This window comes from Artemia franciscana, chromosome 4 (genome assembly GCF_032884065.1).
Source record: "Artemia franciscana chromosome 4, ASM3288406v1, whole genome shotgun sequence".
NCBI lineage: Eukaryota > Metazoa > Arthropoda > Branchiopoda > Anostraca > Artemiidae > Artemia > Artemia franciscana.
The window spans coordinates 1,398,352-1,412,282 of record NC_088866.1 but is presented as its reverse complement, the minus strand read 5'-3'; the positions used below and the strand labels follow the sequence as shown (position 1 = coordinate 1,412,282).

The 13,931-nt window shown below is 34.2% G+C and overlaps 1 protein-coding gene across 1 annotated transcript in view; it reads right to left on the bottom strand.

The window, feature by feature from the left end:
• Nucleotides 1-13,931, bottom strand: part of LOC136025831 (protein ECT2-like) — a 108,111-nt gene that overhangs the window by 87,917 nt on the left and 6,263 nt on the right. The window contains exons 2-5 of the mRNA XM_065701830.1: nt 12,158-12,279; nt 9,311-9,447; nt 3,842-3,977; nt 276-485 (exon numbers count right to left, since the gene is read on the bottom strand). Coding sequence (XP_065557902.1) covers nt 276-485; nt 3,842-3,977; nt 9,311-9,447; nt 12,158-12,271 — 597 coding nt within the window. The 5' untranslated portion in view covers nt 12,272-12,279. The remainder of the gene's footprint in view (nt 1-275; nt 486-3,841; nt 3,978-9,310; nt 9,448-12,157; nt 12,280-13,931) is intronic.

Below are 13,931 nucleotides of genomic sequence, written 5' to 3'. Positions count from 1 at the left end.
TATACCTTTTCATTGTCGATTAAAAGGTTTTATCCCTATTTTGAACTGTTATACTTTCTTTAAGTTGATTGAACTCAAATTTTGGCACGATCTAGTTCTCGACACCAACTCAATTTTTTTTTTGTGTGATCGTGTTTGGTTTCAATTGATTTCCGAAGTTAGCACTAGCTAAATTTCGTTAATAGTAAAATCTCATTGTGGATGGGCCTTAAGAGAAAGAATGGCAAGACATATAGTTTCAAAAGTATTAAACACCAGGCTTAAAGAGAACTTACAAATTCTGGGTTTGTAGCATGGCAATCCGTCTTATGCCGCTGCTTCCAAACAGCTTGAATCCAGTCTGAAGTCATTACTGGAACCCCTAATGTTAAAGCCAGGTTACATTTATCTGTTCCACTTATGCTTGATATCAGATGAGTTACTGTCTTGGAAAAATCGTTCCTTATTTTACCACCCATCCAGTGGACAAACTTGCACAGGGCTATCTAGAAAAAAAAAGCTATCATAGGGCTATTAGCGTACTAATAGAATTAATTAATGTGTTCCACTTATTATTAAATTTAGATGTGTTACTGTGTTGGAAAACTCATTCCATATCTTACTAACCATCCAGTGGAAAGACCTAAACAGGACTATCTAGAAGAGTAGGGCCATCATGGGGCTATTTGTGTACTAATAGAATCGATTAATATGCCCACTTATGCTTGAAGTTAGATGTGTTACTGCATTGGGAAACTAATTCCATATTTTACTACCCATCTAGTGGAAAGACTGAACAGGGCTAGGTAGAAAAGTAGGGCTATCACAGGGGTATTCGTGCAATTAGTAGAATTAATTAGTCAATTTATGTGTCACTTATGCTTGATTATAGATACGTTACTGTCTTGAAAAACTCGATCCATATCTTACTACCATTCAGTGAAAAGACCCAAACAGGACTAACTAAACAAATAGGGCAATCACAAGGCTATTCGCGAAAATCAATTCAAGTAATTAGCCAATTGTTAATCAGCCTGAGTTTTAGTAGCCTAACCTTGAATCACTGAAGATCTGCATTTTAATTTAAGGAACAAAAATTTATAAAAAATGCATAACAATTCCCAAAAACAACCCTGAACATAGCAGAAACTGTACTGAGGTCAAAATCTACTCAGATAAGCAACCTGATGTTCAACAAGTCCAAAAACCCTTTACAATACAAATCATTGACAAAAATTCTACTCAGTATCCGTTGTTGCGTTTTCAAAAATCTTTACAATACAAAAAAATTAAGCATTTTAAGTCAATTTTATTCATTTTTCTATATTGGTACGTTTTCATCACTCTAGTTGTCAAACCTTTTAAAAATACAAACAGGTATTGAAAAAATCAATAGAAAGCAAAGAGAAACAGTAGAACTTAAACGAACTAAATTATTCAATATAGTGAGAAAATCCGCTCTTTAAGCTAAAGTTTTGTAGTGATTTACCAAAAAGTAAGGGTAACTTAAAAGAGTGGGAACTTGCGCTATCGTCGATAAAAAAGAACCCTTCATAACATCTAGCGTTTGGCAAAACTTGTAGTTTTTCAGTGTAATAACATGAATAATTAATTTAATTTGTGTGATTTGTAAAATTAATGAAGTAGTAATTGCCTGATCTCAGTTCCTGACAGAAAAACGATTACAAAGCTTGCCAAAAGTCACCAAACGCTATATGGCGTTGATGGTCTTTTTTTGGTGACACTAGCTTCAATTTCGGCTCTTATAAGTTACCCACACTTTTTATTATCGCTTTGATAACCACCTTTAAGTCCGATTACCAACAGTTAAGGTAAGCTTAAACGCCATTTTCATTATGAAAGTAAATTAATTGCTATCTAAATGAAAATGGCATTAAGTTAATTAAAAATGTTAAAAGAAACATATTTATTTATATAATAATTTAAATTAATGAATGCAATGAATATTAAATATACTTTTAATTCATCACCATATCTTTAACTGGGACTAGGCTAGACAAACCACTAAACCTTAATTATATACCAAACTAAAATAATATTTTACAATGATACATTCGAGATGGTTCTTCCATATCCTCAGTAATTTTCTCCATTGCTCCAACTTCATATCTATTTCCTTTTTGTTAACCAGTTCACGTTATATCACTCAAAAATTTCTTATGGAAAATCGTTTCCTGTTCTACCAAAACCGATTTTTCTTGCTAGTATTCCTAGCTAAATTCATAATTATCCTTCCTACAGCGTTACCTACTGCTTCCAAGACTTCTCTACGCCACTGCACCTATACTACACTTTCCTACACTATTAAAATGTATTAGAAAGCGGGCGTAGAATGCCCGCTTCTTTAACAAATAGGTAATGAATTTTAATTGTCTTTTTTTTTATAGAGTAATTCGATTTTTTTTTTGACTCGACTGGCTGGAATAAATGAAAATAAAAAATTACACCCAAGTCAAAGGCCAAGAAAATTCAACCCTTTGACCATCAACAGATTCATATAAATACAAATGAAAGGGTGCAAAACTACGCTACAACAAACTCATACTCCCCTCCCTTCTGCATTCACCGCTATATACCGCAAATAACAACAGCTTACCCTGTTGTCCTTACTGCATTATAATATTATTTAGCATAAGTTTTTCATTAGCATTATCCAGTCCATAACCTAGATCATTTCTGACGGTCATAAGGACAATAAATAACATATAATCGTTATAAGATTGAATTCAAGAGGTTAGATCGCCTTGTGAAAGCAAGAATGTCGTATCCGCACTTTTTAAAATTTCGAGAAAAACTCAATTGAAAAAATCGTTGTGTGTTTATGAAGCCTTTAGGCTTCAGGTATAAAAACAAAACAAAAAACGTGTGCTCTCTTGTCATCATTATCATCATTATTTTATTTATAGCCCAGCAATAACAAAATGTAAACAGTTGTTTTAAACATATAAAAAAAGGAGAAGAAAAGCACAAACAGTACATACTTTACTTATTTTAGTTGCTTTAGTCACTAACAATACATACTTTGCTCACTTTACTTACTCACTGTACTCACTAAAAATACATATTTTACTACGAAAAATACATATCTTCAAGACAAAGGAACGAAGAAGTTTATTTTTTTTTTTTTTTCCAAAAGACTTCTACTTAGTACGGCGACTTTACAAAAAACACCAATCATCCCGGATTTTGACAGTATCTTCTGATTACAGTACCATGGAGGGCTAGTGGCTGGAGAGCTATAAGCTGTTTTGGCTAAGTGGTTGGCACGCTGAGTAGGGGATCCTTTGTCTGAGGGGCACGGGTTCGATTCCTGGCGTCGCCGGTTATTTGGTTTGGGATGGAGGTCATTGGCGTAACTCTGTAAGTTTAGCTAGAGTCGACCCAGCTCTAAATGGGTATCTGGAGAAACCTGGAGAAGGTATGCAGAAAGGTTGTGCAAAAACACATGATGGCTGGCCCGACTCCCCCTCCCATTGCACCTCCTGGGTGAAGGGCCATCAAACAGAGATCAGCACCCCCAAGTTTGGATCTTGAGGGTCTAGCGCCGTCCCACTTACTACTACTACTACCATGGAGGGAGAAAAAGAAGAAATTTACAATACCAGTAATACCGAATACGCAAAAAGGAAATATTATTCTTAATTAGCAGAAGATAAAACCCGGAAAGATATAGAGCCAAATAATCACAAAACACAGAAATTAATTTGCATGAAACCTTACGAAAACCAACTGACTCTGATTGTAAAATCACTCCGAAAAAGCTTTTACTAGTTCAAATTAGGCATAGACTGGGTGTTAAGCACATTTACAATTATATAAAGGAAGATAATAATAAACCTACCACGTCTTCTTTTTTCCGAAATCCAGATACACAGATACAGACGTTATGCATAGATAAGCAAAAGACAGGCCTTGTGAATTCTGGCAAGGGTTTTTCGCTGGCATAAAAAGCTTCAAAAAGGGGGTAGCCAATTATCCTAGAAAACAATATTTAAGACTCAAAGTACATAAATAAAAAAAGAGTCAACAAGGAAAATAAATATAGATCTAATCCCACAGAAAAAACAGAGGAACTAACCCCTACTCGTGATGATGATTTCAATCTGAAAGGAAGGTCTTCTTTAGAAAATAAAGAGGTAGAGAGAGATAGAGGGATAGAGAGAGAGAGACAGAGAGAGAGAGAGAGAGAGAGAGAGAGAGAGAGAGAGAGAGAGAGAGAGAGAGAGATAGAGAGGGATAGAGAGAGAGAGAGAGAGAGAGAGAGAGAGAGAGAGAGAGAGAGAGAGAGAGAGAGAGAGAGAGAGAGAGAATGGATGGATCGACTTAGTCAGACCAGTTATATGGCAGTAAAAAAATGTCATTATTATGTTTTTTTTTTGCTATATGCCAGAGAATGTAGAATACTACTGCTTCTACTAACAACCCACCACAGCGCCAAGTCGCCTGAGGCCAACACACCTACACACGCTCCTACTCCGTCCCAACCTATTCAAATACACCCTTTTTGTACCCATCCTAGGAAGTTCCCATTTCTTTTAAATTTTTCTTCATGAAATCGTCCCGCTCCAACCGCGGACGACCTGCTTTCCGTTTATCCCTAGAAGGTTGGCCGAAAAGGACAATCTTCGGCGATCTGTCATCCATCATCCACAGAACATGCCCTAGTCATCTCCTCGTTTTTCTCATCATAGCCTTAGATAGCGGGATTGATCCACACTTTTCGTACAGCCTACTGTTTGAACTACGGTCAGTCAGCCGGGTACCCAGACCAATCCATAGGCAATTTCTCTTAAAACACCAAGCAAATCTTCATCCGCTCTTCGGAGCGCCTGCCTTCAGAGCCACATTTGACTACTGCCATCGCTGTAGCTTCAAAAACTCTGATCTTGGTTTGCAGACTTATATTTCTATTCTTCCAAACTTTTTTCAACTGTGAAAAAACTCTGAGCTCTGAGCCTTCGCTATTCTACTTTTAAAACCTTCACTGCTCCCACTGTATTTACTAATAATGATACCAACATAAGTAAAGCTGTTCACCTGATCAACCTTTTCGTTGTCCAACGTCACATTTTCATCTCCGCTTATTCCTAGCCCTAGTGACTTTGTCTTCTTAACATTAATTTAATTATCGTGCGAATATGCAAACTACTCTGGAGTCACCAAAAACCCTCCAAAAAATGAGTCTTCCTCTCATCCTGGGCCATATTTCTCATAGAGATAAGATACCCAGTAGTCGAACAGCTAGTCACCACTTCAGTAGTTAAATCAATGTAAAATCTCGATCATACTACCTAGAAACTCGATCATTTCACCAATGACTTTGTCAAAATCTTCTTAATAAATATATGATTAGTTTGAATATTTTAATCATATACAACACTCACAATTTCAGATATACTAATAGACAACAGTGGAGCCTGATCTTGGACACATCTAAAGCTTAAGTCCAATCTTGGAAAATGCTTCCCAATCTTAAAGTTAGAACAGCACATCCAAATCACAGGCAGAATCAACCTCGGAAAGATATAATCTAAGACAGGTGTTGAAAATTGTATTTAAATAGACTAGGTTGTAAATCTAAATATATGTCTAAGATTAGAGCCAGTAATCCGTCTTTAAGAAAGACACTTTTTAATCAGAAAGTCTGTCGAAGATCAGGCACTGGCCGAATACTGGGTGACTTACCCCTGTGTAGTAATATCCTTATACAAATCCATGACCCACCAGCCTTACTCGGCGATAGAATCTGTACAAAATTTAAAAAGTAGAGTTCTTGCAGATAGCTCATTTATTTAGCAAATATATAATGAACATTTAGCTGACAAAGGTACAATTTTTATAAGCCCCATGAGGTTTCCGTAAAATGTTACAATGCTCAAGCATATATTTAGGACTAGGGTAGGTTTGGTAGATAAGTTTGGTCCACAGTTATGGGGATCAGAAATAGGAAGAGAAGCTGGAACAGATAGGGCATTCTAAGAAAGTTTTAGTGGTAAGTCCATGGAAAAATAGCCAAGTAATTTAAGAAGGTAAAAAAAAAGTAAGTAAGACGGCATTTCAGGACTATCGCTAGGTTAGCAGACATGGTAAGGTATTAGGAAAAAAAATTGTTGTGTTACCACGAACAAGGCTCGTAAAATCAGCATACCTGGAGTCGATTACGGATTTACATGTTTATTCTCGGCCGAATCAAATTTAAGAGCAATGAAAGACCGGGTTTGTTGATTTTGAATTAAAATCAAGTAATTGGGGGCATCAAGCCACGGCTGATTGTAGAAAATGCCAAGACAGATAGTCCAAGTGGGTGAGAGGCAAATATGGCATAAGCCCTTTTTAGGATTGTATAAAACATTATCTCATTCACTTGTTGATAGGTAAGTCTATCATCCATCCGCCCATACGTCATTCCTTAAATTAAGGTAGAAACCAGGTATTTTTCAAAATCTAGGCGGGGTAGGTATTGTGTTTTTTTTAGTTCAATGAAAATACCGAAAAAGCTACTTTTCAAAACGTACGAGACGAGGGTGACAACCCCCCCACCCAATTAGAGTCCCTGAAAGAATTAGAAGTTGTTCATAGAGTTGTGGCCTGGAGAGGACTGGAATGAGGGTAAAGGTTGGGATGTGAAAATTTCTAGCGTTTAAAAACAAATTGAAATTATTTTGACTGGTCAAAAAAGAATGTTCACATTTATTGTCAGGTCAGAGAGATTAGGGGAGAGCCTATTACTTATAAGGTTCATTGAAAAAAGTGACCCTCCAAGGTTGGTGATTGAATTAAAACATCTAAGACCTAAACATAAAACATTGTTCGCCCCCCTGGAACCCTCTTAGGTCTACTCATATCTAACACCCATGATTTTCTTCGATTCTTCTTCGGCTATTTCAAAATTGTTAAGTTTTTAGGGCAATAGCACATTTTCGCCAGTGGTGCCACGGCGAACCATGGAAACAAATCAACAAACCTAAATGGTTAAATCTGAAAATACTTTTCATTTTTGGGTACAAAAAAACTTTAAAAAACACATAAAAATATTTTTTATGCGTTTTTACGTGTTGGACAAATATTTCGGGGCAGGGTGAAACAAACCCCCAACCCCTCTCCTGAATACCGTCTTGCCCACAACTACCTTAAACTACATATGGACATCTTTTTCATTAAAAATCAAATTTCTGATTTTTCTTAATTTAAAGATATATACAGCTGTGTAAAATTCCACTTAACTAATTCAAATAATCAGATTTCATCCTCACACTCCTTGTTACTTTCAGGGCTGATTGTGTGCCACTTGGTGAAAGAAGAGAGTATATTGATAATACTAAAGTAGTCAGGGTCCTGGGGCACTAAATCACTAAAATAAAGGGCAGAGGGATTTTTTCAGCTTTGTGTAATGAAGATAAAAAGAAAGCATTTCAAAACCTAGAAGGAAGGCATAGAGGGCTAAAAAAGACTGCTCCAATCTGACAACCCTCCCAAATTGACAACCCCGATAGGGTCGAATGTGTGGGTATTTAAATGAAAATGTGTTGTATTTGATGCGTGAGTTCAAAACATAAAATAATTTAAGAGACAACATCATTGGGGGTGTGAAATATAATGAATAGTGGTTATTGAGCCTGGGGAGAGAATTGGGAGAAAATACGCTGCTGGGAAGATTTTCTAGGGTAAGCATAGATGATAAACATGATGAATAGTGGTTATTAAGCATGTGAATCAATTATGAAAGAATATTAGGCTGCGGCCAGGAAGACTCCCCACAGCAAGTATTGATCACATTGAAAATTAGTGGGGAATATGATCTAATCAGGTCTTTCTAATCAGTTTCCCCGTGAATGCGGCCTTGACAATAATTATCAACTTACTCTGGCATGTACGCATTAATCTATTGCATGAGTGGTGGGTATTAAAAGAAAAGGGGAAAATTATATGACAAATATACATAATGATGGAGAAAATCGTACAAGAGTGAATATTTCGTATTGAAACGGTTTAATAAATCTATTGCATGAGGGGCGGGTACCTAAAAAAAGTGGGAAATTATATGACATATAGATAATGATGGAGAAAATAGTAAAAGTATGAATTTTTCGTATTGAACCGGTTTACCCTTATGTACGCTATTGAATTCGCAATTACTATAAAAAGCATGCTAATACATTACATAGATTTTTTTTTTATTATTTGGCCCACCTTTTAAACTATGGAAATTCCATCTACCGGTTAGCTCTCTTTTCGCTTTCTCTTATTTGGTTTTCAAGATACTTACAAATTTCAAATTTTCCCAGATGCGCAATATCTCTTATTTTCTTCTACATAAATAGCTAAAAATTAGAGCAGCCTCTGAAATCAAGATTATTTCCACAATAATAAAAAAAACAACAACAAAAAAAAACAAATGTTATGACTAGATGAAATACTCAGTTTCCCAAAAAACTTGAATTTTATTTGCAGAATTTATGGGTTTGATTGTCCATCCCCTATTGAGAAAGTTTCAGAGAGATCTAGAGCAATGGGATGGACATTTTTTTAGAGATAAATTGACAGATAATACTGTATTTACGAAGATAAGACAAATTACAAACACAGCTCGACTTCAAATGAAACAAATTTGTTAATCTTTAAAGAGTTAATTTATAATAAAATATCTGTAATATGAATTGTCAATGCCGTCTTTTTTAATATATAGTTGTCTATATTTACCCTTGATCGAAGACCTGACATCCCCATTAATTTCTTTATAAATATGGACTGTCCTACTTTCCCCTTCACTAGCTGTCACCTCAGCTGCATTGCTCGTATCTCAAGTCATTTTTTGTGTCTTGTATGGCTTTATGGCTTCCACAAAGCCATTTGCCATTTTATGGCTTTATGAGCTTCATTATATTTCCTTTTGAGATTAGTCTAATAAACTCTATAGCATTGGGTGCATTATAATGGGGTGCAACTGATTGGGGGAAAAAGTAAAAAACAGCTCAATCTTAACATGCGTTACTGGGTAACAAAAAAACTTCTTGGTAACGGTGCAGAAAAGAATATCTTAAGGGCATATTACAAGCATATCTGGATTAAGTGCAAAAATAACCAGTAAAAGAGTTTTTGTTTTTTTTAACAAAAAGTTTATTATCGAATTATTTTTCAATCTAATTTATTATACAGTTTATGATAATACCGTTTAGCCTATACTAATTGTGATACTGTTTTACAACAAGTTATTATTTGTTAAATACAACGTTTGACATTATCAATAAAACAGTTATTACCTATAAAACTGGATAAAATTGAAGGAGAGACTAGAAAGGAGGAATATTACCTTTTCCTCTTACCATCCCGAGTCAAATCCTCAAATATAGGTGTCTGAAACTCATCCAGAACAAACAAAACTGAGTCATCTCTTAAGATAGGCAGTTCTTCTTCATTTTGACAGAATAAAACAGGTACATTTAAATTCTGTAAAATAAAACATTTTATTTTCTCACACAGAATTGTTAAATTAAAGATATTCATGAGAAGATGCACATAAATGCAAGTATTAGTAAAAGGATTGTTAAATAGCCCTTTTCATATACGGAGTAATTTCTGTTCGTTTTAAGTTTTAGTGTTGCTCCTTTCTTTCAGTTAAAAAGAACCTGTTTTTTTTTTATTAATTACATATAGTAATGATTATTGGGAAGCGTACAGACGTTTTTTGGGGGATTTTTTGGGTTGGGGGAGGGGTTGAGGGGAAGGGGTTACGTTGAAGGATCTTTCCATGGAGGAACTTGTCACTGGAGAAGAGAATTTCGATGAAGGGGAACAGGATTTTCTAGCATTATTTAAAAAACAATGAAAAAATAAATATGAAAAAGTTGTTCCAACTGAGAGTAAGGAGCAGCATTAAAACTTAAAACGAAAAAAAAATATTACACATATGAGGGGTTCACCTCCTCCTAATACCTTGCTCTTTGCGCTAAATTATTTTTAGTAATTTCAACTATTTATTCTATGGCCTTTGTGATTCATGGGTTATTCTTAAGGAATTGTGACGAAATTTAAGCTTTAGTGTAAAGAGCGAGGTATTGACGAGGGGGTATACCCCCTCATATACGTAATAAAAACATATAAATATAGATGTTCGTTACGTAAGTTAATGCGCAAGTTACGTATATTTTTTACTAATAAAACGTTTGTAAAAAATTAAAAGTTCCAGTTGCCTTTTTAAGTAGCCAAAAAATTGAAGGACATCTAGGTCTCCTCTCCCACTCCTTTGTTCTCAAAATCGTCCGATCAGAACTATGAGAAAGCCTTAGCAAAAAAAAATTATTTACAAATTTCGTTTTAATTATTCAGGTGCGGAGAGCCAAAATCAAAACATGCATTAATTCAAAAACCTTCAGAAATTAAATAAAAAAAGCAAGTTTTTTTAGCAGAAAGTAAGGAGCGAAAGTAAAACTTAAAAGGAACAAAATACTCCGTATAGGAAAGGGGCTGTTTCCTTCTCAACAACCTGCTCTTTACGCAAATTTTGTTTACGGTTTTAAAAAGTAGAGTTGAGAGAAAGAGTCAAACTTTAGCGTAAAGAGTAGGAAGTTGAGGAGGGAACAGCCCCTTTCATATATGGAGTAATTTCTGTTCGTTTTAAATTTTAATGTTGCTCCTTACTTTCAGTTAAAAACTTTTTTTTATTTAATATGTTCTAAAAGATTAGATCACGAGTCTTTGTAAATGGTGGCATTTTAAAGGAAGTTTTGCTACCTTTCAGTAGAGTTTGAATTTTCGAACATTGTTATTTTAGATTTACTTATTTATTAAATTGTTATCTTTTACCTATTAAATGCATGTTATTTTACTATCTATAAGATATCTATCCTTATAATATGCTTTAATCCTTATGATTTGTCCCAAGAAATTAGATACTAATTCATTAGAAATTGTAAAAGCAAGTTTTCTTTCCATTTTCCTAGAGTTTGATTTTTTAAGATTGTTATGAATAAAATGATTTTCAATTAAAGATTTATTACTTTGATATCTACACATTCCCTAACTCTATTTCTCTATATCCGTCTAGGTATCTCTTAAAAGTTATTTGAAGTTAAAGAGTCTTAGTTTTACTATGCAAATATTTTTTAAATGTATTTCCATTTAGCCTTCTAGATATCCATTAAACTGATTTTAAATTGAATTTATTATTTCCCTATCTATAAAATTTTTAACTATATTTCACTTAAGCCTTCTAGGTGTCCCATCAAATGATTTTAACATATTATATGTTTCTTAACTGTATTTCCATTTAGCCCTTTAGATATACATTAAAGTGATTTTAAGTTAGATTTATTATTTGATAATCTATAAATTTTAACTGTTTTAAACATTAAAAACGATTTTGACATTAAAATCTATTATTATAAATCTCTTAACTGTATTTTCATTTAGCCTTCTAGGTCTTGCAAAATCATATTTGGCAGTGTCACACACCTGCAACTTTTGATATGTTTTGTTTGGGTGTCCTGAAAGTGAAAAGACAGACTAAATAAATAAAAAATATGTATGCAATAAATTAAAAAAATAATGCCAAAAAAAGACAGAAAAGAAGCTGGACAAATAGTACCATTCAATAAAAATTTGGTTATGTTTTTAATACTCTTATGTTTTAAAGTATGTCTGTAAAACCATTAAGCAATTCCAAGTTATGATATTCAATCTTTTATTTTTTGTTATGTTATATTTTTGGTGCTTTTATGTTTTCCAATTAAACCTGTTGCTGTATGTTTTCCAATTAAAACCCCCATCCTTAAGGACTGAGCATTGCAAGTCTAGCACACCAACCATTCAGCTAGAGTGGTGACTGAATTTGGGAGAACCGAGAACAATGTGAATCGCCATTTTATATCTTAGCAGATACATGAAAAAATGAACAAGTTTAAACAAAAAAAATTATTTGAAATATAGGTAAGGAAGTAATTTATGACTAACCACAAGTCATCACATGATTTGTGCTTAATCAATCAGAAATGGTTCTCGTTTATCCCCCCCCCCCAAACATTTACTTCTAACCATAAAAAGTTAAATGGCAAAAAAAAAAATTCAAAAATCTCCAACTACAATTCAGTACTAATTGTGACTCCCTCCCCCTGGGTAAACATAAATTAAAAAAAAACTGTGACAAAAAATATTTACTTACTTCTATTAAAGTCCTTGGAATTGTATTAGCTTCAATTCCAACTATGCACACTGAGCCAATGTTTGCATTTTGTGTAGTTTCACTTGAAACTTCTAATTCCCCAGATTGCTCCATTATTTAAACTAGAACAAACAAAGTTCTGCTTAATTACAGTTGTAATAATACATCTTACCACAATAAATATTATATGGAATTGCTCCAAGATAAGTATGGACCCACCTCCCAGTATATTTTGAGAGACTAGCTAGGAACATTTACATTGTTTGCTGTTGTGCAGTGTTGCCAACTCTAAATTGCTGGAGAATGGTTCTTGAACCTCACCTACCATGTGGTCACAGTTACGAAGTGGGCTTAAATTGCATGTCTTTAGCACCATCTAGTCCTAATGTTTACAGTTCTTGCAAATAATTTGCTCGGAAGTGTGAATTAAGGTAATTATGATGCATAAAAATTTATCTCCTAGAACAAATATTATCCCCCACTGTTCCTTATTAATTAAAGCTATAATATAGATCACTAAAATTGACATAAGGTCTTTTTATTGGTCAGATACAATTGAAAACTATTCATTAATCAGATGACCCAATATGAATATCTTAATGAATAGTAATTCGTCAATTATGAATCAGCTGATTTTATCCATTGTCTGCTGCAACTGATGATCTTGCAAAAAAAAAAAAAACACCAATTGAGAATTCATTTAGTCATTTTTACCTACTTTTCTATTACCATCAGTTTCTAAAATCAATGGGTCAATTTCACATTTTATTTGTTTAGTTTTAGCTTAGATTTCTATTTTCTCAAAGTTGTCAAGAAGAAAAAAAAACACAAATCAAGTAAAAATCTCTACAAGCATGTATGCAGCCAAGTAGCATTTTTGGGAGGGTTCTGCCCAAAAAAATCACAATCTAGAGATACACTTTTTTTGTTTTAACAACCCACCCAACTCTATGCCCCCAATAAAAAAAATATGCAATATTTAGTTAATTGGTACCAACTACCCATTTACACCATGTTTAACTCTCTAAAATGCATCCATGCCAAAATTTTTATCAAAAACTGAGGCGTAAGGTTGGGGGGAGAGGGTCATGATCATGAGCCTAGGGCAGTTTATTTAAGGCTCAAATATTGTTGAAAACAATCTCCATCTATATCCCATGTGATCAGATGCATGCTTTATATTTTGAGCACTAGATATTGTTCCAATAAAACATGGTGGTGGTAGTGGGAGGGGAGAAAATGAATATAACACTATAGAAATCACTCGTAGCTTGACTAAGAAGCCTCTCAAATAATAATGCAACTGACAACAAATTAGGGATCTAAAACTAAGAAAAGTGATTGCACCAATATTAGGAGCCAGTAGCTCATAGGATACAGCATTAGACTTTACAGTCCGTACCGGCGGTGCTGATCTCCGTTTCTCGGCCCTTCAGCCAGGAAGTGCAATGGGGGGTTGGGGAATTATAAATCCAGTAGCTCATGGAGTGTAATTATAAACTTTTCACAATTTAAATATACAACAACATGGTAAATACCATAAAAAGAAGTGATGTATATTAAAATTATCCAGCCATTCATGTTAAATACTTCTATGTCTTATCATATTTAGGTAACATCCTCTGATATCTCACATATTTGGACACTTTCACCATACCACTTTAAATGATTCCATAGACCTTAAGGTTTCCTGATCCCCTCTTATTGGCCACCAAAGCAGACTAAACAAAATCTAGGCCAGAATGGAATATATTTTTTCCCCAAAAATTTTACA